The sequence below is a fragment of the Oenanthe melanoleuca genome, chromosome 1 (genome assembly GCF_029582105.1).
Source record: "Oenanthe melanoleuca isolate GR-GAL-2019-014 chromosome 1, OMel1.0, whole genome shotgun sequence".
Classification (NCBI taxonomy): domain Eukaryota; kingdom Metazoa; phylum Chordata; class Aves; order Passeriformes; family Muscicapidae; genus Oenanthe; species Oenanthe melanoleuca.
Window position 1 is genome coordinate 65,368,452 of NC_079333.1, and position 25,956 is coordinate 65,394,407.

The 25,956-nt window shown below is 34.9% G+C and overlaps 1 protein-coding gene across 20 annotated transcripts in view; it reads right to left on the bottom strand.

Moving 5' to 3' along the window:
• The window catches only part of MYCBP2 (MYC binding protein 2), a 172,803-nt gene that overhangs the window by 114,193 nt on the left and 32,654 nt on the right, over positions 1–25,956 (bottom strand). For all 20 annotated transcript variants that reach the window (XM_056491339.1, XM_056491451.1, XM_056491319.1 and 17 more), the window contains exons 4-17: positions 22,164–22,317; positions 20,733–20,929; positions 20,249–20,491; positions 19,906–19,977; positions 18,053–18,149; positions 13,659–13,732; positions 12,336–12,474; positions 11,651–11,727; positions 9,948–10,152; positions 8,863–9,027; positions 8,005–8,163; positions 7,335–7,539; positions 6,517–6,662; positions 5,671–5,772 (exon numbers count right to left, since the gene is read on the bottom strand). In XM_056491339.1, coding sequence (XP_056347314.1) covers positions 5,671–5,772; positions 6,517–6,662; positions 7,335–7,539; positions 8,005–8,163; positions 8,863–9,027; positions 9,948–10,152; positions 11,651–11,727; positions 12,336–12,474; positions 13,659–13,732; positions 18,053–18,149; positions 19,906–19,977; positions 20,249–20,491; positions 20,733–20,929; positions 22,164–22,317 — 2,035 coding nt within the window. The remainder of the gene's footprint in view (positions 1–5,670; positions 5,773–6,516; positions 6,663–7,334; positions 7,540–8,004; positions 8,164–8,862; positions 9,028–9,947; positions 10,153–11,650; positions 11,728–12,335; positions 12,475–13,658; positions 13,733–18,052; positions 18,150–19,905; positions 19,978–20,248; positions 20,492–20,732; positions 20,930–22,163; positions 22,318–25,956) is intronic.

Below are 25,956 nucleotides of genomic sequence, written 5' to 3' on the forward strand. Positions count from 1 at the left end.
CCCTAAACAAATGCTATTTGGCAAGCTGTGATTACAGGAGACTGAAATAAATTATCTAAAATGCTGACACTTCTGCACCAGTGCACTAAACACAGCAGGCTACCTGAAAAAGTAGTACATGATGACACATACATACTGGAAAGTAGTATAAATTCCGACTGCAGAACAAAATCCTAGGTTGGATCATACCCTCTGCTGTCAAAACCTATTTTTGGCTTCTCGAAAGACACCAAGCGGGCTTTTTTAGTAATGAAATAGGAAGATAAAACCCTAATACAGGAAACCAGGCATCTAATAAGTCAACAGGTTACAAATTTTGAAGAAAAATATTTTAGAAAATGGAACTGGGGACAAATGCTTCACTTCAGTTCCACTAGAAGTAAAAAACATTATAGCGAGATAATGTCCCACCTATAAAGCCTTAAAGGAAACAAAATGTAATATTCTTATGAGGCAGGGCTAATAGTTATGGTGCATGTAAAACCTGTATTTTTCAGACTCTTACTAGCAATTTGTCATTAAGGCAAAAGTATTCATGGAGAATGTCATGTGGAGGCACTAAGGTTAATTGCAGTTTGCTTCTTTTGTTCAAAACACTGAAAATAAAGGCAGGATACATGTCTCTTCCTGTAGTCTAAATGCAACATTTGAATTGTACAGATCAGTTGTGGAAGAAAAATTAAGGCCTTTTAAACGGGAAAAAGAGATGGACAAACAAGCATGCAGGGAAGTAAGGTTTAAGATAATCTTAATTTTGACCCTTTCTCCCTTCTGAATAATTGACTTTGTATGTTAAAATATATGAAAAATGCATTTCCATATAAAAACACATGAAGTGAATTAAAACAGCAAATATTAACCAGAATTGTTCTCATGGTGTCTACTACAAATCGGACTTATGAAACTATAATATTTTTTACTTTAAACATCTGTTTTAATAACAATAATTAGCTCTTTCAGAAAGCAATCGCAGACTCAAGTGCAATAATGTAACTACACAGAACCATACCTGATGGTCATTAGGGAGAAAAGCCTCCAGCTTTCTCTTGAAAGAATTCTTAAAAAGTCATGTGTGAGTTCAATATTGTTTGAAGTGAAAAGGTAGGGGGCTTTGAGTGGTTTCAGTTTGTTTAAAGAACATTGAAACAAAAGTAATCCTGAAAGCATCAAAATAAACATTTAACTCAAACCATAAAAAGAAGCTGCACCATTATTTCATAAGCAATATTGCACTTGTACAGATAGCATAGTTCTGCTGTATATTTAGATATATGTTCAGCAATGAACAGACAAACTGATTCCCAGCTCAGAGTGGCTTGAGCAGATGTTAAACAGATTTATATGATACTTAGCCTACCATGGTAAAACTAATCACTGAATTAACTGAATCAGTTACACTTCAGAAAAATGAAAATATGCCCAAATCTAGGCAGCCTCAGATAATATTGTCTTAAAACAGAGCAGCTTGGACTAAATTTAATCAATTTTCTGTGGATTCTTTGTTGTTGCAAGTAGGATAAGACTGATGAAAATTAATTTCCCTTTTGTGTAAGGGCATCAAAAGCTAAACCTTGCTTAATTACACATCAAATCTGCATCCCAGTAATGATCATCTAGAGGTTTTTACATCATAGGCTGAGAAAGAGTAGTAGTGAAATACCAGTGGAGCATGAGACCATTTATTATTGCTGCATTGAGAACCACTTCTGTATTTTTTAGCTTACTAGTTAAATATTGTTTAAAAAGCTATTTCAACATTCTCATCGCCTTCTGAAAAAAAACCACAGAATTATCTTCAAGTGATAAATTGAAATCTTTGACTATTTCAACTTCTATTACTTCAAATACCAATCTGAAAAAGTCTCATGAACAGTTTTCAAGATTAGCTCTCTCAGAAAATGCTTGTCTTAGGTTCATTAATATAATAATGTAATTTCATTACATTAATTGTACAATGTGGCCCCACAGATTTCTGTAATTCAGGCATTTAACGTGCCCATGATGAAAAAAATTAGTTTCATGGATAAATAATTAACCAAGTTCTGAACATTCTAACATACAAAACTTCCTCATTGCCACAGAAAACAATTAAGTTCAATTATTGCCATATTAATCTCTCATCAAGTCCCAAACCAGACTGAAAAACAAAAAACACTTCACCATATGGAAAATCAGCTCCTTCACTTCTCACCAGATGAACAGGGACTGTGAAGAGCTGAGATAATTCCTTCAATAATTATGTTGAGATATGATTTAGCATAGAAGCTGTGATGAATAAGCTGGCTTTATTTCTCAGAAGGTCATACACCTCCTCAAAAATGTCAACTCAAAAATGTGGAATTGATTTTGAGCCCTCTTCACCACTCTCCACAGCCACTTTAAAAAATAGCAAAGAACTATAATAAATATTAAGGAACTTAAATTTTTTTTTAAATAGTGGGTTATCCCAAACAAACACTTTTTACCCACTATTAATTTAAAGGATATATTTTTTTCACTAAAGCAGAATTTCATTCCTGAATACAGGAATATGAACAACTGATTCAAAACATCAAAATTATTAGCTGGTTACAATTCCATCAAGTTTGTGACTCATTTCAAAGCAAAAAACAAAGAAATCTTCAGCATAAGTGCTTAAAATTTCTGAAGCTTAGAGAGCTGCTGAGCAGCACGCATACAGGTCCCTTACAACAGTAGCAGGCTACTTGGGTGATGTGTGAGAAGTGAGTTAATTGTTTGTGACAGTAATATTGAACCAGGTCATTGATATTGCTGCTATTAACAATGACTTCAACCCAGAACATTTAAATTCTGAGTTTGTATTTTCAGATAAGTGCAAATAAAAATGAGCATTTTCTTTTTCAATACAAGAGAGCACAGCTGATCTTGTGAAGGAATTAAATGACAGTCATACCTGCAGACATAACCATCACTTCTTAATTCAAGTGGACCTTAAGAACATATTTATAAATCAGGGACCACAGTAACAGGACTAAATCTGGAGCTTTGCTAAGGAAGCACAAAAAAATTAGACAACTTAAAAATCAGTATACTTCCACCGCTTGTACTCTTACACCTCTCTCCTAAACTTTAGTCCTATTTCAACATATTTAGTGGACAAATGGGCGAGATGTTTCTTTGTGATTTTTGGTTTTATTTGTATGACTATTATAGGAATCAAAAATTCCTGTATTTTTAAAGCTTTCATAGTCCTCTTGTTTACAAGACATTCAAGATTTACTGAAAATATTTGTATTAAATAAAGGCCATCAATTGTAACTAAAGAGTGAGCAGCACTATTTAGCGATGGATCCTATTCTTGACTATCATAAACTATGCATGCTTTATTTCTTATAAAAGAACAAAGGACACACATTAACACACTAAATAACCCAGAAATCAGAATCCTGTCAAACTAAACACAGTGTACCTTAAGGAAAGGCCCTAAAGAGCTGGTCTGGCCTTGAACTGATTAAGCAGTGTTTTCAGAAAATTGAAATGTTGGAAGTTTTCTTTGGATCTCTAAATAGCCATTTCATTGGCATGGACTTGTTCAGTTACAGATACTAGAACTCTTGGGAAAACTAAGCTACAAGTAACCTAAAAATCTAGTAGATTATTTAAATGCTCTCATTCTCTCTTATAGAAAGAGTAGCATCATAAGACTTGTCAAGAATGGTGCCATTCTTTGCATCAACTCATTAATGAAAAACTGCAGCATCTGGATGGAGAAGCAAAAAAAAAAGCTCTTTAATCTGATTATCTGCAAATCAAGACAGATTATCAAATCAATTATTCATACCTGATTATATAAAAAAAGACCTCTAAGTATTTGTGAAACACTGATTCCAGCTTTATCATAAGAAGTAATTCTGAACCAAAACAGGAGACTCATCTCCAACCCTTTCAGACTGGCATAAACACTACCTCCCACAGCCACACAGGTATGGGATTGCAACGCTCTTTAGATACAGAATGCAACACAAATGTGTGCAGCAAGCTGGCCAACAGTATCTTTTTGCCTACAGTCCCTACACAGAATCAGTTAGGCTGGAAAAGACCTTGGAGATCATCAAGTCCAACCTATGATCAAATACCCCCCATGTCAAGTAGACCATAGTACTAAATGCCACATCCAGTCTTCCCTTAAACACCTTTCAGGGATGGTGACTCCATTACCTCCCTGAGCAGCCCATTCCAATTCTCAGCCACTCTTTCTGTGAAGAACTTCTTCCAAATGTCCAGCCTAAACCTCCCCTAGTGCAATGCAAGACCTGTGTCCTTCTGTCCTGTCAGTGGTTGCCTGGGATAAGGGACCAATCCCAACCTGGCTACAACCCCCTTTCACCCATACAGCTATAAAACCAATCATAACTACATTCCTGATACAGTTCAACTGATCTTTTTTTGCTTCTTGAAACAGATGGCATACAGAAGGGATAAGCTGCTCTGGTTCTACTTCTAACCACAGAAACAGAAGCAAATGTAAATTTTTCTCTGCCATTCTTCTTTTTCTTTTAACTGAAATTTACCTCCCAGCTCAGTCATCACTGATGGGCTGAACAGTGGCACCTTTCAATAATGCCTGGGTATTTAATTAGGATTCAAGGAAAAATTGTTAGCTGCACCTAACATTTGCCAGCAGCATGCAGCAGCTCTGACATGACCCAAACAAAGGCTTCCTCCTCTCTACCACACAGCTAAAATAAACCACAAAGATGCAAAGAAAAATAAATATTCCATCCTTTTCCACATGCACAGGCAACTACAAGCTTTCTCTTTCTTGTTGCTCCTTATTTGTGGTTAAAACCAGCAATTTCTTAATGCAAGTGAAATGAAGACAATTGTCAGGATGCACTGCAATCTAGGAAATAATTTGGATTAATAAGGCACATTTTGTATTCAAGTAAAACCAGTACCTAATTCATAAAAGAAGAATAAAAGCAGTATTTACTTACACTGCCAGAACTTAAAAAAGCATACGTCCCAATAAGTTATTCCTCTTCCCAACACACAATAATCTTAGCAACCACATCATCATGCTTTACAAAAATATTACAGTTTACATGTCTAAATTTCTCAAATTTATTTTAACAAGACACTGAGGTATTTTAGAACACAGAGTACTGAAAAGTTCTTAAGGTACAATGAGGTAGATAAAACATAAGAAATTTTGAAATGTTGCTATTTTGTTTTTTTAATTCAGTCCGTGTCAATATTCTCATGTAATGCAAATACAGAAAAGTTCATTGTATAAAAGAAAATTCTGTCTATTATACAACAGAAATGGAATAATTTATAGTAACTAGATAATTCATAGAACAGGTAAATAGCATAGGACAGGCTTGAAGTTTTCTTCATATAAATATGTTTTAGGATCTATATTTTAAAAAAAACAATTATTCAACTACGAAACAGAAAAAAAAAAAACCAACCTGACCTGTGAAAGTGATATAAAGCACTCATTTTCATCATTAAAAGTATGATTCTTATGTGTAGACTTTGTTAAATACACCGATTTTCAACTATTTTCTAAAAGCATGCTACATAAGCTACCTACTTAGGAACTGATTTAGTTTTATCACTGTACAGGCTTACTGGAGGAAGACTATTTTCATTCTTAGAAAACAGACTCAGGCTATTCAAGCCCTTTCTCATTAAGTCACTCACCTCTTCCTTCTTCCAATCTATGTCTCCTAATTACACGTTGCCGCTTTTCTTCTTGTCGTAGCTGAAGGTGTTCTTCAATATTAACTCCAGGGACAGGGACAGCTAAATAGATGAAAAAAATAAAATACCTAAAATTATCTTTAAAACCCTTATGGTGGCAATAAACCCTAAAAGAAGTAAAGTAAATGAAAACAGAAAAACAAAAACTGAAAACTAGCTGCTCTTTACGTGGCCCTGACAATAAACAAAAAGGATTTGAGTAAATTTGGAGGAGTTCTAAGCTTTACCTCCTAATTTACTGGTTTTCATGTATCTGACAATTCCAACACAATTAAGTAGTACTTAGGCATATACATATATAGATGTACTTAAAAATATACATATATCATGTGTTGTCATGGTTATCTCCACTCTCCCCTAAAAATTTTCAGAAAGCATTATTAAATCAGGTCTACAATTGTTTATATTTTTAAAAGGCTTTACATGAATTAGTCATGTTTTAGTTTAAGAATGCTTAAATCCTGATAAAAAAACATCATAGAAAAATTTTCAGGATTCCAAAAAGGACAAGAACAACTTAGTAGTATCAACATTAGTGTAACTGCACAGGGCACGAAGTGGCACAAGTGACTATAATAAGGGTAAGCTTAGAACCGTCCACTGAACAGAATGATCCCACTTTGTTATATCACCAATAAATAAATCTGATTGTTAAACATCATTTTAACAATATTATACTAAAATTGTCCTGTAGCAATAAAGTGCGTAAACAAATTTACTGGGGGAAAAAACAGGTGCTGTAAAAATGAGAATTAAAAGCAAATTTGCTAATTTCATATTACTTACCCAGCAAGAGATCTAAAGGTATCATCTCTTTTACAGCATCAAGGATTCCTCTTTGCCTTGCTTCCTGGCCATCCAGTTCTCTAGCACATGCCTTGCAGCAGCCACACACAGCACAGCCTGACTCACCCGAGCCACAGCCACAGATTCTGCAGCAAACAGAGTTGCTTTATCACCATCTTTTATTTTTGTGCATTACTGATGCCTTTGTAATTAAAACACACATTATTACTTTGTTCTATCTGTGGACATGCAAGTTTTCCTGAGATAAACAGGAGTAACAGCTAGTTTAAATCCTAACTGCTGTTGCATGATGCCAGGACCATACACTGACTGCCTACTAAATTGACTTCTCAGCATTAACTTTTCTTTATTTAATTCATTGTACACCACATGAGAACACGGACAAGGAAACAATGAGCACACAAAATGCTGAAAAAATAGTAATGGTGACACAGTGGCCCTCTGCAGCTCAACTAAAATGTAACAGATAAAAGCAACTTAAACAGCAAGATAAAAAACTTCCATCATAGGATGAAAAAAAGCTTTTCCTGAGCCAGCCGCTATGTCAAGAGACGGAAATTATACTGGTGTTCATATCCAACAGCTTCTAGTAAAGAACTACATGCTAAAGTAAAAAACAAAGTTTTAACACTAAACCACCTGCAGCCACAAGCTATTTATAGAAATTTTAAGCTATTCCTGATTTTAAAAGCACACACAACTATGTATTTAGCTACAGTTAGCTCACATGGAAAGTTCACATTCAAGAAGTGTTATAGCCATCACCGTACCACCCACATTCCCACACATGTGCTTACCCTCCAGGTACTCTATCAGGACGCCCGCTACTAACACAGCTGGCTCCATAGCCTGTGCAATCTCCACACACAGTGCACACCATGCACTGCTCCAGCTTCCATTTATGCATGCCTGGAGGACACATCATAGACTTCTCATCTTTTTCATCCAGTTCCTCTTCCAGGTCTTCATCCATTGCCGTTGCCATGTTTTCAACTCCAAAACCTAATTAAGATATTGAAATAAGAAATATTTGCTGAGGCCAACAGAGAGGGTTTCTGATTTACCCAGAGAGGTAAGGACAGAGGTTGAACAGGGCTCTGAGCAACATGTCCAGTTGAAGATGTCCCTACTCATTGCCAGGAGGTTGCACTAAATGACCTTTAAAAGATCACTTCCACTTCAAACTATTCTATGTGTCTATGAACATTGGCTTACTGCTGAAGCTCTGAAGAACACTCACAGATCAGGTTCTAAAAGGAATGACTAGGAATGCCTGATTTGCCTGCTCAGCCAGCACAGTGACTTTTTTGAGATCTCTCTGTGCATGGGCATGCATGATTTTTTAAATTGCATGTATTTAAGCTTTAGTGTTGGAATTACATTTTATAACAAAATGTTCAGCTCTGTTTTCACTTCTGGTATTTGCCAGCACACAAAAGGAAAAAAAAAATAATCAAGGTCCCACACCTTTTCCTCCTTGGCTCATAGAGCCTGTGTCTCGTCCACACTGTCCTTTATTATTTACTCCAAATGTCCAAACTTCTCCATTCTTCATTAACACGCAGGTGTGAGCTTTGCCCATGGCTACTTGAGTCACAAAATGGCCTTTCAAATCTGTTACTAAACCTGTAAGACATAAAACACTTGAGTGACAAATTGCACTTTCTAGCCAAGAAGGAAACTGAATGATGTAACAAAATTGCTGGTGGATACTGACAATTTTCAAGTTTACAGCAAGGGAGAAAAACAGATATAAAAAACAAGTGCTAGAATAAAAAATGAAAAGAGAATCAGGCCTAGGTCACCTGTCCCACAAAAAATGAAAAGCCAAAAGTAAACCTACATCTGCTGCAAATCACTTGTTTTGAAAAATAATTCTAAAGGAGTCATAAAGCCATTGGAGTTTGTTTCATTCATATTTAATTGAAATTGTGGTGTACAGGATCACCTGTTACCTTATGAGCAGAGAAGCACATAAGGCCTGGTTTCCAGCAGCCCTCGTTTGTAGCAAAGCACATCTTACTTCTGTGACTTTTTCCTGTGTGGCCTTCTTGTGTCAGATTAATAGAAGTGGGTTTTTTTTTTTTTGTTCTCCTTAGTGGAAGAACGAGTTTGGATATTTGTCACCACTGATGCTAAATTATTTTACAGAACTTTTGGAAACTGCCTTTTTCTACGCTTCTACCATATTTGTCTGAATCAACAGAATGTCAGAAATATACTAGGAAAGTAAGAAATACACATACAACATTTTCATGGGCTAAAAACCTTCACACTAATTTCAATTACTTAAGCTGAAAAATGATTTAAAAAATATTAACTTACTTGTACTATCAGAGTAAATGGCATCTTTTCCAAACATGTAGAGTTCTCCATCTTTGGAAATTACAGAACTGCTTCCATTATTGCACGCTGTAGATATGACTATCTTTCCTTCCATTTTAATAATTTTTTTAGGCTTATATGGTTTTGATTGCCGTCTGCTTTTAGCTTTAAATAAAGAAATAAAATACAAGTAAATCTACAAAAAAATCCCCAAGCCATCACAGGCATAACCATTAGTTTTCAGACCGCTAATGAAGAACATCCAAACTAACTATATGTACAATCTCCTGGTCTAATTTTATCTGGATTATACTGACTCCTCTCAAAAAATTCAATGCAAGCAAAGACATCATTAGATCAGTATCTTTTAGAAATGATTCTTCAAGTATTTCAAAACACTTTAATTATTCTTACTAATCTACCACATCATCATCTATCATCTGTTTCCTAAAGTGAAGTATTAAATTTAAAATTACAGCAGATCACAGCTTCAGGGCACTTAAAGCTATCTTTAATTGTCTTAAAAAGTCTATTTCAACCTACACAAGCAACTACAGTAATCAAGACTAAGAAACGTGTTAATTTCATATTGATGACGCATTTGTTGGTCTGAAGATCAAATTAATCTGTCTTCTTTAATGTCTGAAGAATTCTGCTTAATCAAGCCCAGAATATTTGCTTCTACAAGTTCTCATCAAGGCACCTCTCCATGACCCAGCAAAAACATCCACATCCAAAGCTCAATAAAACAACAGTCAAGAGGCAAAAAGTTTGACTCCACTTGGCTCCATTTTGAAGTTCAAGGCAGACAGCATGGCCTCTTGACCAAATTTATGACTGTCTTTTTTTTTGGGACAATTCTAAAATAGTACTTCCACCACACAACCCAAACTGCGGTAAAACACAGACAGGATTCTGTAGCTGCGAGAGGTTTTCGCACTGGTTGTCAGGACTTGTGGCCAGCATAATTTCCAGTACAAACGGCATGCTTACATGTTCCTGGAAAATGCTGAAACTTCTTTTCAAATTAAAAACTCTTTAAGAGGCTTTTACCAACCACTGGTCAAGCAAGCAATGATACATACTTGATTCACCATCCTCTCCTTTACTAGCAGAACCTGTAAAGAATATGCTTCCATCCTCAGCAACAAGTAAGGCATGTGAGCCATCATGTCCAACAGAAAACTGAATAATCTTTGGAGATTTTGTGATTGGGAGTTCAACCCATTTGCCAGCTGAAGGGCCACCTTGCTTGATTCCAAGGCTCTGATATTTGCCAGTGTAATAAATCTAGGAGAAAAAAAGTTTATCAGTTTCAGCAACACCACAGCACTCCAAGCTTACATAATTTTCAAAGTTGCATTGTTTTTAAATCCTTTCATTTCAAACCACACCGCACCTCTTCTTGACTTTATTTATGCCATTTCAGTATCTCTGTCTCAAACCCATCAATTCTGACTTAATGGGGGAAACATTCTGGTTAGATTCTTAGATTAGATTGTTTTGAAATGTGCTTTCTACAGTCACTAAGTGAGTTTTCATATATATAATTGTTTGGCTAGATGAGTTGAAGACACAAGAACAGAAGAAATTACTCAGAGGAAACTAAACATTTAAAACACTTCACAAAAATGTCTGGTCCATGTAAAAACAATGAAATCAATTTAAAATAACAATTTACTATAAATTTTAATATGCTTCAACACATTTGTAAAACATGTTTAGCAAATGTACAGTGGCCACTGACTATACAAATAATTGAATGAAACATTTCACGTGAACAAACAAAAAAATTGACATGGACTAAAAGGTTTCCTTTAGAACCATGAAACTCAACAGCTCTATAAAATTGGTATGTCAACCTATGGGGCACCTAAAGCCATTTTACATTGCCTTATATATTGTATTTTCTACCTTAACAGACAACTTTATAGACCAAACCCAGGAAACCTGTTAATTTTATACTGCACAGGAATTTCTCTTAGTTGAATGATAAAGTTAATCTGTCTTCCCCAATGCTGAAGAGTTCTATTTGACGAAATTCTGTTACATACCATTAAATTTTCTTTAAAAATATTTACATTTTCAACAATCTCACTGCTCTGACAGCAGCAGAGCAAGGCCTTCATTCCAATAAAACAATACAATTTTGAACAAGTTATTAGTAACTATGATAAATAGCATTAGTTTTTCATACTGAAATAAAAACACAGTAAATAATGTAAAGAGTCAGTGACAGTATTATTTCTAAATTTCCATGAATATGCAAATGCGTCTAAAAAAGCTCCACTGAGCAGAACAACATATCAAATCATCAAGAATTGGTTTAAAGAAATCAACTGAAAAATTTACATAGGGGAATCAATAATTCTTTAAAGGATCAGAAAAAAAAATCAGGATGGGATTTATTTAAATTACTATGGTCAGATTGTGGAAAGTTATGAGGTGGTAAAATTTGCAAAGGTGTTAACACATTATTTTTAGACAGAAGGCAATTTTGTTTCCCAAATTTAAAACAAAGCCCTTCTTTGTAAGATTGACTGTAGAAATTCCTATAAATTCAAGTCATGGATTTCTCATGGGCTCCAATTATCTGTTGATGCTTTTAAAAAACTATTTGCCTTTTATGTTTTAAAGCAGGCTCTGAAAAATATATTTGAATACAGTCATAAACATACATTCTAACACACTGAAAAGGTGAAAAGAAATTATGGAAAATAATGATTAAATTAAAAAAAAAAAAATCTATTGGTGCATTTTGCTATTTACTACAGAACATTTTCAGTACCTTTCCACTAGCAGTTTTCATCAGTGCAAACTCTCTCCCAGCACCAAGGACAGCTGATTCCTCATCAAACCCTGTACCTGTGCAAGCAAGATTGTGTTAACTGAACAGTTTAACCAGGCGGTTTCACAGACCAGAGTTATCTATCCAACACTGCTGGTCCACGTCGCCAAATACGTTTTTTTCATTCTGACAGAGCCAGAAACAAACTCCACAGAGCAAAAATACCCCAAAGCAAAGGTCAAGTGATATTTTTCAAAGTACTTTCATAGATACTAATGATTCTTAACCTCACATTCCAATGCAAATGTGTTTTCCAATGTAATAATTTCTCCCTTTAATCCACTCAGTGATCCTTGCAACTTGTTGACTTTGACCCACAGCAAGGAGTTCCACAGCTTAACTATGTCTTATAAAGTCCAAGCTTCAAACAATTATATATTTATTATACAAGTGAAGGAAAATACTGGAAAACTATGAATAGTACTAGAGACAGAAAGGTGGTTCAAAATGGGTGTATGGATTTGACTCTGAGTTAAATAACACTTAAATGGTTTCAAACACCTCTCCATGTGTTTACTATGGAGCTATACCTTTCTGCACATAGCAGAGCCAAAGGAAAGTGCAGTTTCTGCTCTATTGTTTGAATTACCAGGCTTGTTATTAACCTTCAAAGAAGATAACTTACTGATAATGTGCAAATCTTTCTCCAGATCAAACAATGAGATGCCACAGGCATGTAAGCATTTTCTTGCAAGCTTAAGCTGCAGTTCTTGTTGCAATACTGGCTCAGTACTTGTGGCAAATATTCGCACTACAAAGCCATCCTGCAATAAATACAAAAATCCACTTTATACTGTGTAAGAACTGCATTAATTTAAATTCCAAGTCCTAAGTGCATCAACATAGTATTATTTTAGAATAAACTATAAGAGGACACATTGATAAAGTAACATTTATTATAACATAACATTTACTACAGAAGAGAAAAGAAGAACATGACCATCAGGACAAGCTGAATTAAATATCTGACACCTTAAACATATATCAAGTTCTATGAAAATGCTATGACCATTATAAAAATAGTGGACTGCTGTAGATATCTTATTTTTGCAACTATTCACCTCTATCTTTTAAGCCCTTGACTTCTCCTGACTCATAACCCAAAATTCTGGAGAAAGTGACTGCTGTAACGAGTAGCTAGAAGAGTCTTCTGTTTAAAAGTACAGAATATCTTCTGGCCACGTTTAAAAAAAAAAAAAAAAAAAAAAAAAAGTAAAACAAGTAAAAAAAGCAACACTAGTTCTGTTAGGAGGGATAAATCCTGGTTTTCTTACCGTTGATATTTGATGTCTTTTGACAACCCCATCACACCCCATCCCCATTTTACAGATTTCTCACTACCAAAAGCCACACCAGAACTAAAAAAATAGTAACTGTCCGCTGGGAAAAAAACCAACAAAAAACATACAAACATTACTACAATTTTGTCTCTAGTAGGAGCACTTCTTTGAGCTTCCACAGCTTTGGCCAACAGGCAATTTTCATACAAAAATAGTCTGGAATGTAGCATATTTCCTATCTCTTCTAATAAAACTGGCTGAAATGCCCCAGTAAGTTCCAAAGCAATTACAGGAAATTAGATCAAGGAAAAAAACCTTATTCTTAAGTTCCAAGAAGCTTATCCCACAAAGAACCTGTAGAACATGTTAAAAGGACATTATTCAATGTAGAAGATTTTTTTTCCTGAAAGGGCAATGGAGTTTTTCTAAAAACTTATCTGAAAAAATAAGAAATGCATCAAAAAACAAAATTACGTGAATAAATACCAAAATACTGGTTTTTTATGCTCAAACATGACAGTTTCTCATTAGTTCTAGTTGCATGGATTTCTTCCTTAGTTGTGTTAGCGAAGAAAAAGCCAAACATGAAGCAAAAAGGAAGCTATAAATACTGTAAAATAAAACCCAGTTGAGAGAAAAATAGTTTACCCATCATTTGTAAAACTTACATCTCTAGATGCTGCTATTTGATTAATATATTCTCCATCTGTAAAAAGGATGTTCTGTCCTTCAGTATGACAATCTGTGAGAGAAAAATGAAATGCACTGCATCAATTTATATTAGCATACATACGCACACTAATTAATCTCTGCTTCTGTCTAATTCATTCTCACTCCAATCAGATTAGGAGAGCTCTACTTTGTCTCAAGTGAGATGACACTGTTCTGATAATGTATTATTTTACATGAAGATGTCCTATCTCATCAAAAGCATGTCATTCTCCTTAGTTCCTGGAGGAGTTATTGCAGTACTTTCCATTGTATGAAATGAAAATGGTTACACCCCAATATTTAAATGCAAAAAAAACACCACGTGGCAGTCACCTGTGAGGCATATTCTAAACTATTACAACACAACTAAATTCAAATTTTCCAGGACTATTAAGTCTTTTTCCTTCCCCAAAGCCTTTTTTCTTATATAAGTACCACTATCTTTAAAGATATATTTCCTCAATCCAGCATATAAATCCTACAGAAATAAATGAATCATGGTTTTTGTTACTAATCTCATTTTTAAATTATTTATAAATTTCACCAAACTATTAGCTAAAAATCTGGGTATTTTTTGAAAACTATTTAGTAAATATTTGAACACGTAACTCATTTATTGAAAATAGGTCAGCTAATTCCATGAAAAACAGTAGGGAAAGAATTCTACCTGAATTAGGAGGGAAAAAAAACCTACCACTTTCTCTGCAAGTTTAAACCTACGTCCCTACACCATTTCTTCTTCCCTTCCTGCACTTTGATGGAGCTACTGGCAAAGAGATTGATGTCATATAGTTTCTAAGGTGTTTGTCTCACTGATTACACAGAGGAAAGAGACCTCTTCCAAAAATACTACAGAACAATAACTTGACAGTCCCAAGTATTTGCTTCATAATCTGAACAAAAGATCCAGTTAGCATTTTATTGAATAAATTTAATGCTAAATGAAGCACACAATGTCTTTCTAGCATAATCAGCAAGTTTGCTATTTTTTGCTACCTAGCTAAAGAATTAAAAATAACACAGCTGAAAACACCCCACAGAAACCCATTGTTTACTTTTTCCTGATACACTGTCCTTACCAGGAATAGAACATGCATTAGAAAGCCTCCTGTAACTCTCACATCAGGAAACAGAATACCAAAGGTATACAACTTCCCTTCCCCTTAGAGCACAAAAGGTATGCAGCAAGCATGATGGAAAACGGCAGAAGAAACACTGAAGTTTGAAATGCTGCTCTCTCAAAAATAATCTCAGATTTAACAACCAAAGGTAGTTTACATTACTAATTCTCTATGCTGCAAAGAAGTATCAGTAACTCTATGAGAAGTTGCGAAACTAATCTAAATTACATTTCTCCAAAGGTTACAGGAAGCCGATAAGCATGAAGTTTCCTTGAATGACTGAAATGACATGCTCACACAAGCAGAACAGCCAAGGAAACAGTCCATTCTGCCACCAGTGGGCCCATATTGCACTATTCAGCCTATTGCTTGAGTCACTTCAAGAAATGTGAGTCTCCTTGTAAACATTTCTGGGGGTTGTTCCTATGTTTCGTAGATCTGTTCAAAGATGAAATCTGGAACAGGCATGGGGTTTTTTTAAATACATGCTCTCCAGAAGACTTCCTAAAAATTAACACAGCTAACAAACAGGCCCAGCATTAAAAAACAAATTAATGGGAAGACTGAAAAATGGAAGGCAAACGGAGTATCTAGAAAAACTAGTATAGTGTCTCAGCTAGGAAGGAGCTTGTATGATGAATCCTAAATCTTATTCAGTCTGACTTTGTATGTTACTATGGAGGTGAGGATAACCCAGCTTTCTGTCTGGAGATGGCTATAAAAGAATGGGTTTATATATTACTAAAAACACATAAACTACAGACATCTGTTAATCACAGCCTACTTAAAGGCTTCAAATGAAGATGACTGTGAAGCATCACCTTCCACATCCATACTGTGCATTCTGCACCTGCTAATAATGCAGGCATTGAGGTCAACTAGGCTATCCTCAGTTAGCAGGACTTTTCACACTAAGGGAATACTCCTGAGCCTAAGATACTAATTTGCAATTTCAAAGAACAATAAAACCATATACCAACATGACTTCAATTTCTCCAGCTGAAAACACAAACTGTTTCAAGGTATGCAGGAAGCACTACTGTTGGAAGAAATGGCAAAGATGAAAACTTCTGTAAATTCAGGTCTAGTCACTTAGTAAATTCTTATGGAATTCAGACATTCTTTTATGATATATGGACTGAGAAAACAAAAGCATAACTCAGGTACAGTGTATAAATCTGGGCAAAGGCATCAGACAGAAGAATGTTGACACACAGCCTGATAATTCCAGATACAAGGCTGGATTTGCAAGAACATCTATCAGAGTGGAAAGACTGCCTTTTAAAAACAGACGTTTATGGCTTCAAGAAGCTGACGGATCCTACTGTCTGAGAAAGGAGAAAATAATGTTCCACAGTTCTCTGACCTTTGTGACTTCTACCTAGGATCAACTTCTAATCACATCTCCTAACCTCCTATGCATCCCCTGTATGAATAAATCCTAATACCTTTTTTTAATGCACTATAACCGGCCCAAGCATTTGAAAGAGATTAATTCCACATAGAGCCAAGTCTGAATACCATACCAACTAGGAGCAAATATTTGCTGTATTCAGCTGTTAGCAAGGTCACTGGCCTCTAGTTCTATCCAGCATGGCTTTTCAAAACTAGAACAACTTGCAAGTCACTGTAAGATTTCAGTGAAGCAGCCACTGCTATTCAGAGTTAAGTACCTACTCAGTTTTCCTCAGGTCAGATACCTTCCTCCTACTTTGATTTCATTTTTTCTAATGGGAAAGGAAAATAACCACAAGTAGACCCCCTGGAATTTGTCTAGGCAAAAGAACAAGGTCATATCTGCTCACAGTAACACACTGAGATAAATGTGTAGAAGTGCACAAAGCAAAACAGCAAAGTTCAAGGACTGAAATACAAAGCACTGGAGTTACAAAGAACATCTAACTTTGACACCACCACAAACCATACAAAATGCAACTGTGCAGATAGTTTAAGAAATTTCTGAATGGGTATTCCTATTCAGATTTGCTTTTGCATTTTGTTGAGACAGCACACTCCCATTTAATTTGTGCCTTTTTACAGTATAAATACAAGGCAGTCTTGCAGAATGACACTTGTCACTGCAATTTGCAAATGCAAGCTAACAGCACCGAAGAGTAGACTTTAAATGTGCTCAAACCTCTCTCAAGACTTGCATAAAGAACGCTGATTTGTTTACAAATGGTAACACAATTAAGGACATCAATGAACCCTACTGTGTAAGAAGCTGCCCTAAGGTGAAGAAAGTTGAAATACCACTCTGGAGGGCATTTTTTCAGGTCTTTGAATGTGCTCTCACTGAAATATCTCATAGAGCCCCCACAAAGAGCAAGAACAGATGAAAAAGACATCATGCTTTAAGGATGTGCAGAAGATTGCATGGACTAGATCCAACATTGAGAACTTGTTAAAAAAATTGCTGTTTGCGTTTTAAAGACAAAAATCCTAGAGAACTTTTCTGAGGTTTCAGTCAGTGGTTTCTTATTTATGTCAGGATGAAACAAAATCTTTCTTCTAATCTACAAAATAAGCCCGTCATTGCTTGATTAAAAAACATTCTTGTTTCCTTCTGCTATTTATGTGTATAGCTAAGAACAGATGTATTTCACAAGAAAGCCATTAAAGTATGCTCCAGGAACATCCTCATTCTCTAAACAGACTGAAGTTATGAGGCTCCTCTGAAAAAGGACAACAAAAAGAAAACAAATAACTCCCCACAAAACAAGCAAACCGCGCCCAAAAACTCAAAATTGAAAAAAAAATATTTCTGAACAAATGAACCAAAATCCACCACCAATATAACATCAGAAGTACAGTCCATCAGTGTTCATTAGCTTCCTTTGCTTTTTGGATATATTTTTACCCTATTAAAAAACAAAATGATGTTGTTCACAGTTTACAATTGCCTAAATGTAAGAGATCTTGGAAACAAAGTCATACATGAGCCAAACATTCGAAGTTCAAATGAAAAAGAAATTAAAGTTCTTAGGAAGGAATTTAAGGTCTTGTAGTCTTTAATTAAGATGATCACATATTCTAAAATGCTGCAACATTCTTCCAGCAACTGGAGTAAGATGCAAGTTCTCTAAGGGAAGCTGGTCTGAGGTGAAGAAAAGTCATAAAGCAATTTATTTGTGACCTCAAAATCTCTCAGTTTATCTTCTGCTTGCCTGGAAATACATAACATGTAAACAGCAAACTACACCAAATTTCTCTCATCTGGAGGTTCTTACCTGGCAAAGCAACTGTACCGTCTTGTTCCAAGGTTTCAGGGTTTATTCTTATGGCTGTCATACTGTGATTATTTGTATCTCTATATAATAAATAGCCCTGGCAAGAACAAAAAAAATATATAGGGAAGTATGAAAAATGAAAATACTCTTAAATATATTAACAGATGTTTAAAGGGAAAAAGCACCATCATTATTTTAGATATTGCTTTAAAATAGTGTAAGCCTTTTACATCAAATGATGCTCAACATTTTTTCTACTAATCAAATTCCACATTAAAAAATGGGAATTTGACTCCCTTCTTCCACTTTCTATATGCCATAGGTTAGCATGCTGGAGCTTGTACACAACTTTTGAAGCCCCATATGTTAATTCTGTTATTTATATCTGTATACAATTAGAGTTAAAAGCCACAGCCACAGTAAAAACCAGTGTTTCTGCCTCCACTTTTCAAATCAACAAAATAGTCACAGGAATTCCAGAAAGGCGATAGATAATGTTACCCTATACAGAAGGGCAATCATTAATTCATATTTATACATTAAAACATTATACATTTATGCATTAAAACTTAGAATAAAAAAAATTAATTAACTACTTTGACTCCCACACTAAGACGTTTTCTTCTATTGAAACTACAGGATAAATAAATCTCAGTGAAATGAGGAAAACAAGCCCACATAAATTAAGCAAAGAGCATTAAAGAAGATAGAAAAGCTTCATTTTAAAAATAACTAATATGATGAAGAAAAATCACTTGAATTTAAGTAAACCAATCACCTGAAGGGAAATGACACTAAGAACACAGTTTCTCCCTCTCTAATGGACACAAAGCTAGCAACAAGTGCAAGTCACACACCTTTCTATAAATACAGCCCCAGCATGACACTTGTCCCAACTGAAGTGCCTTTGGCGACAGTCATTGTGTGAGTGCATACACTGTACAAGCACTCAAAAAGCATCACATATTTACAGTTATGTAGAGAATGTCCAACATGTAACACTATATAATGAAACCACATGAATCCTGTTCCTTTCCAAACTGATAAAACAGAATGAATGCATCCACACCCATTTGTTTTGTGCCAGTGTACCTTTTGTGATCTGCTTTTTACATTAAATAAAACGAGATTTCATGTGTTTTTGTGTATACACACACACATACACACAATAACTGCAATGAAAGAACATGTATTTGTAATGGACAATTTAACTTCAAAGGCATGGCAAGGAGTATATTAAAATTCACATTGGGACAATGGGATCACTCAGCTAATAATATAATAAATTAAGTAAAGTAATTGTTCTCTGAAATGTAGTTTTTGGTATGTTTTGAGGGATTTTTACAGTGAATAATAAAGATGTAAGAAAAAGTGGTTACTATTCCAGAAACTAACTCTAAAAACCCAAACCACCCAAATGTAGTTAACTCTGCAAAGACAGTGTCAACAATTATCTCTAACTATTGCTTACATATGCTCAATCCTACCCAACCAAAACAGCATTTCCTTATTTTACTGCAGATGTTTGAAAGTCAATTTCTTTTCATAAACAAGCACTTCAAATATTTTTTACATGTCTGTTGCAACAGCACTTTTTTACATCCACTGACATGCACCTAGAAACACATATCAATTGACTGCACAGAACATAAACTCATGTGCTAAACCATCATATCTGCAAGTCTTTATAGTGACTACACAAAGCAAGAACACTCCATTATTTCTTTCTATGGGCCAATACAATCACATGTCCATCATCTTCCATAATTTAGATGCCAGTACCAAAAATTTTTTTAAACTACTCATGAGGGATAAGGAGGGTCATACATTTTATATTTTAAGTATTCACCTACCTGAGCATAGCCTAACCAAGACTTTTTTTCTTTTCTGTTTTTGATGCGGGATGTAGAATTGTATATATGGCCCTGAAAAGCAAAAAACTTCCATCATTTAACAAATACCAGAGTGAAAACTTAACACAATCATTTACTATCTAAGCAATGTCTTCAACTACAAAAGTGAAAATTGTAAGAAAATGTTGTCAAATTGTCACAGAAATTATGATAAAAATTTGCACAAATTGTAATAGAACTGATTATCAGTAAGCTACATAAGATTCTCCATGGAAACAGGACATCATAAAAGTTAAATTAAAATACTAAGTATCACTCATCAGAAAGGAAGCAGAGACATTACCCTCACTGTCCCGCTATATCCAGAGCCAATTTTATAAAGTCCATCTTTACACAAAAGATAGAGAAAAAATCCATCACTCTGAAGTAGGCACTGGTCATCTTCATCGACAGATATTTCTTTCAATGGCCATTTGTGCATCAAGGCTGCCTTCTTTATTCCATTACTGAACCAGTCCTGGATTTGGATTTTGCCCACCAGAACTGCCTGTACACTCCGCTGAAGAGAGTTTAAAATGGTTGGCACCTAAACAGTAAAAGAACTAGTGAGTTAAAAAGATAACAAATTTTTTAAATGTTGTATTTTCTGTTCTAACTCCAACTCAAGAGAGACAAATACCAACTCATCTCAAAAATAGTGAGAGGGGAAAAGGTAACTGAATTAAACAATACACCTTCCCAGAATTCATGAGAAGTACTCATTTACATAAATTCCCAGAGAAGTTTAATTCCCAGAAGAATAATACAGAGAAGTTTTAGTGCAAGACCTGAATAGTCTGACAAGCATGGCTGCCATTATTGGTGAGGATCGCAGAGATTGCTTGCAATGTCCTTCCTGTCTCTCCCCAGGCAGCTACCAAACTGAAGAGGCAAGCGCAGGAAAGTGCTGTCAAGGACTGTCCTGTACTGTCATTCATTCCTGTGCTACGGACAGTTATTTCCAGAAGCAGCTGGAACAGGGATTCTGGAGATAAAACACAGCCATTACACAGAGAAGTCACAAAATCATACAAAACAATTTAACTATTAATGGGAAATTAAACTAGGAAAATCCAGTGTATCTTTCCTCAGCTATTACGTTTACAGCTAATTTTAGACCGAAAAGTATCTTAAATAAACCTAAATTATCCTCAGCTTTTCTTCTTTTCATCCAGAAACATCAAGTCTGGATAATCACTATGGCCAAAAAAGAAAAACTACAAGTCCTTCTGTCACAGCTGAACACATTAACAAGAAATGGGCCCAGAAGTGTTATTTTACCTGCCTATTCAGTCTAGCCCATCACTGAGATGATGTGTAGGTCGTAACCAAACTTATCAACTCTTTATGACTGTTACCCATGTTGAAGTACAGCCCACTTCACAGAAATTAGCATTTCAAATTGAGGCTTGAAAATTATCACATGCCTCTTTCCAAACAGTATTTGGTGGCTGAACATATGTAACAATCTAGGTGTGAACAGAAATCCACCTAAATTTTCTTGAGAGCATATACAATTAATCACTAAGGCAGTAATTAAAAAGTCTTCTTTGTAGATTTTTAATACTCCATGCATCAATACAAAATAAAAGTTTTCTGTAGCAAATTACTACCTTTGGAAATGGAATACTGCTAAGTCTGAAAATATTAAAAAAATACGTGAAGTCTAAGGACTTATTTAAAATTGTTTTTAAACAACTCAGGCTATCTAACAAAAGATAATGAGATTTTAACTTAAAGGATATAGCCAATCATGTTCTGAAACACATCAGAAATTCAACTTTGATTTTTAGTACCATTAAAAAGAAAATTAATTTTCAGTGAAGCTTTGAGGTGGCCAGAGAAAATAAAAAACAAGAATCCTGACACTGTTCAGCAGCTTCATATAAATAACAACATAAAATATCTAAGCTATAGACCCCAATAGCAGATTGCAAGAGAAATTCACCCTAGAACTGTATTCTTTCTAATAAGACCAAGTATTTTATGCTTCAGTATTAAGTGAATCCCAGTTTGTTAGGCTGTAATGTTTATGTCTCAGTGAGGAAGTACTGTGTACTTCCATAAACACCATAAGGAGTTTATACTCCAGAATGAAGTCAGGCATTTGAGAACAAGCATGGCACTATCTCACAAATACTTGCAAAGAACCATTTTCTTGTGTCCAACAAAATAACAGATGTATGTTAATAAAAATAGAGTAAGAGATGAGGTATTACCTAGGACTTCTGGAGGCTCTGATTGCAGGCCTTCTGGTTGCTGACCTTGGAGCACATTAAGTAGGGCTTGTAGGCTCCTGAGACACAAGGATGGATGAGAAAATCTTGTCTCCTTTATCAATTCAAAGACTTCACACAATCCAACTTCAATGATCTAAAGAAAAGATTTTTCAGAACAGCTGTCAATAAAATATTTTTAGATCTTCACCAGAAAAGGTATATCCCAATGTTCACTGAACAAGACAATTACTCAAATAGAAAGTCATAATATAAGACACAGTGTTAAATCAAACGAGAATCAAAATCAAGAACCCACCTACACAACTATACTAGCAAATATTACATGTAAGTCAGCCACTACATAAAAGAGGATCTCTAAGCAGAATAATAGTTTCCTGAAAGAATAAGGAATATTAAAACTTTTTGCACAATAAAAGGCAAACTGTGCCTCTGAGCCCTTCTAATTTCTATCCAGTTCACACTTTGACACTTTTTTTTCCTTTCTCATTAACATGAGCCAACAAACTAGAATGGTCTTGCAATCTGGCTTCACAATGTGAATAACAATACCTTTGACACCTGACACTGGCAGCTCTAGCACTTTTCTCTCTAAAGCCTTGGAGAATGTGTTTTATATTGTGACAAAAACAAAGATTAATTGCTTTTCAACTAAAGCTCCATATGTAATCATCACAGACATGCATTAAGACAACTAACATAACCCTGTTACAGCCACCTTTAACTTTCCATTTTAGAATTCCTGACTATTCTGAGATTACAGTCATGCTTCTCTCCACTGCCTGCTCCCTTGCACTTCCTTCTCAAACTCTGTATTTGATAACGATGAAGACAAAAGAAAAGAAAGGAGGGTTAGCACATTACAAATAAGCAACTGTACCTTCAAAACTTCACTATGTGTTTTGAACAGGAGAAGAGCCCCTATGTATAGAGTATTTAACAGACTCACCCCTGAGTAAAATCTTAGGAAAAAGACTAAAATGTGAAAATAAATAACATCATTAATGCAACTGCCACTCATGTTTACAACATATATATTCGGGCAGTCAGCTCTAAGTTCTACTGGATGCCTTGTAACTATCTCTGCTGCCTTATAATTTGATTCCTGTCCTTCTGAAATTATTTTACCATCTATTTTATTCCTGAAGGAAGGATAAAAACAGAACCAAGTCAAGTCTTCAAATCACAACAGCAATTTTATTGCTAACTACACCTTACATTTCACATCTGCAATGGAATAATGGGAAACAACATGCATGGAATCCACAGGGAAAAAAACTGTCAACATAATAATGGCATGATGGTTTTTCCAGGATCTAAAACTCCCCATCATCCTAAAGGCTAAAAAATAAAATACATTGTAGTACATTTTTAGAAATGCCCTTTTTGTCCAGTTATAATGTCTTTGAGAGAAACTAAGTCTATTTTATTCTTCACAATCTTCAGTCAGAAGACCTCATCTAGGAGCTGGAAAAGGCAGGTAGAGAAAGCAGATAACATAACACAGTGGAAAAAGTTTGGTGAACTTCCACTACAGTAGGTATCAATAAGAGAGAGTTCTGCTGAGATGCTGTCAATTCTTCACAGGTTTTGGGTTGGTTTTTATACATCTGAGATCAAGAGACTGGGTAGGCTTCATAAAATAGATCTATTCACCATAACTTCATGTATATATATATATATATATATATATATATATATATGTGTGTGTGTGTGTCTCTCTCTCTCTACCTCTCTCCTCCAGACTGTGCACTGAAGTACAGAATAAGCATATAGTTCTTTTCAAGACATCTTAACCTTGTTCTCACTGCTCTCTGAAGGGTTTTTGAGCCAAAACAAGCACTGCTCTGCCTCAGCTTCTGTGACACAGCCTGCTCTTACTGATGCTCTCTGTGCAGCCATTCTCCCATTCCCTTTGCAACACCTTTGAGACTTCAGATCAAAACTTTAAGACTGCTCAACAAAAGATACCCAAAATTCTAACCTGGATGCAGGCATTGTGACTCCTAACTAATTCCTCCTATTTAATCTTGAAGTCTTATCTGTGCTCATGTTTTATTTCCTTTATCTTTCCTCTCATAGCATTGTGAGCATTATATCAAATGCCCACGCTTCTATAATTAAAATCACACATCACTCTGAATTAATTTATATTATATACATACACCAAAAAAGTACATTTACAAAGATAACATTCTCCTAATGAATTTTGAAAGACTTAAAGTCAGTCTCTAAAGAAAGTAATTATTTGTCTTTTTTGTTACAACTTAAATTTTATTTTTGTTTAAGCTTATTAGTAAAACGTATGCCAGTGCAGGAACAAAGAATATTTAAGTCAGTTAATTCCACCTTAATCACTTCAATCCAGTATTTGTTCTTTTTTTGTACAGAGCTTCTGTGGATCATTTGTAACTCAGCATTAAGTTTAAAACTAGGGAGGGGTGAGGGTGAAGGGTATGGAACATACCTCTTCTTTACTCTGCAGATTACAAATCTTATCAACAGAACTGAATCTACTCAATTTTAAATAGTGAGAATTCCCCATCATTAGCTAAGGTACTAAATAAATAAGGTATTAAATAAATATAAGGTATTAAATAAATATAAGGCAAATATTTCTTGAGAAACCAAAAACATAAAGCTATCAAAGCAAGTACTAAACTATCTGAACTCAACCAAAACACAAATTTTTTGTTATGTTAATATCTGACAAATAGCAATTTCTCTGTCTCTGTTAATGTTAAAAACAATTGTTCTCAATCTTACTATAGAAATTGCATAGGACAACTTCTGATTCCAAAATAGATTCTTCTCTAATAAACCTGACTTCCTCAAGTTTAAGATCTGAAAGAAAAATACTTCAATAGAACACTTGAAGTCACCCTAAGCTACAAAAAGGTAGAATGATTTCTTACTTACTCTCAATTAAACAAAAAACCATCAACACACCAAGGACTATACTCTGGAGAATCTGTGAAAGCACAAACCATAGCCAGACTTTTTTTAAACTTTCACCTCACTGTCACACTCAAAACACATCAGTATTTTTAATAAACTAATTACTATCAGAAACTTGTCTTCTAAATATTGCAAACCTTAGAAACTTTATATTAACTTTCTTCTTTACAGTTAACAAACTAAGCCCAACACAATATTGTTCATTATCATGAGACAGACACCTGTATCCAGGATACCAAGGCATTTACATAGTCAGTCCCTACAAGTTTTACTACATGTGACACAGCTCCAAGCAGATGCTTTTTTCAAAAATCTGTATGCAAGTCCAACTGTTTCCTTCAAGTGACCTAAACAACCCTATATTACCTGGATAGTTATGAAAAATACTGAGGTTGTATCAGGCATGTAAACCTATTTTTGAACTAAAAATTCCCAAACTTGGTATTTTGTAGATTCTTTACTAAAAGTAAACAGTTTGAAAACATACTGATTTTCACCAGTTTTATATTTGCTGTACTGAATGCAACAAAATCTGAAAATTCTTCTATCTTGAGAGAAGTTTGCTACCTACAGTTTCCCTATCATTTGTTCTAAGCCACCATCTTTTTAAAACTGCTACTTTTCCAAGTCTTTTTGTAATAAACTGTCCAACACAATACCAATGTTTTGGTTTCCACATGCAAGTCTTCTGTCCATATCACTGATAAATTCCATCCTTAATGGAACCTCTTAATTTCAACATCTCTTTTTAAATGCCACTCCATTCGCTATAAATGCTACACTTTTACTTTAAAAAAAGCATCTATAAGCATTTGCT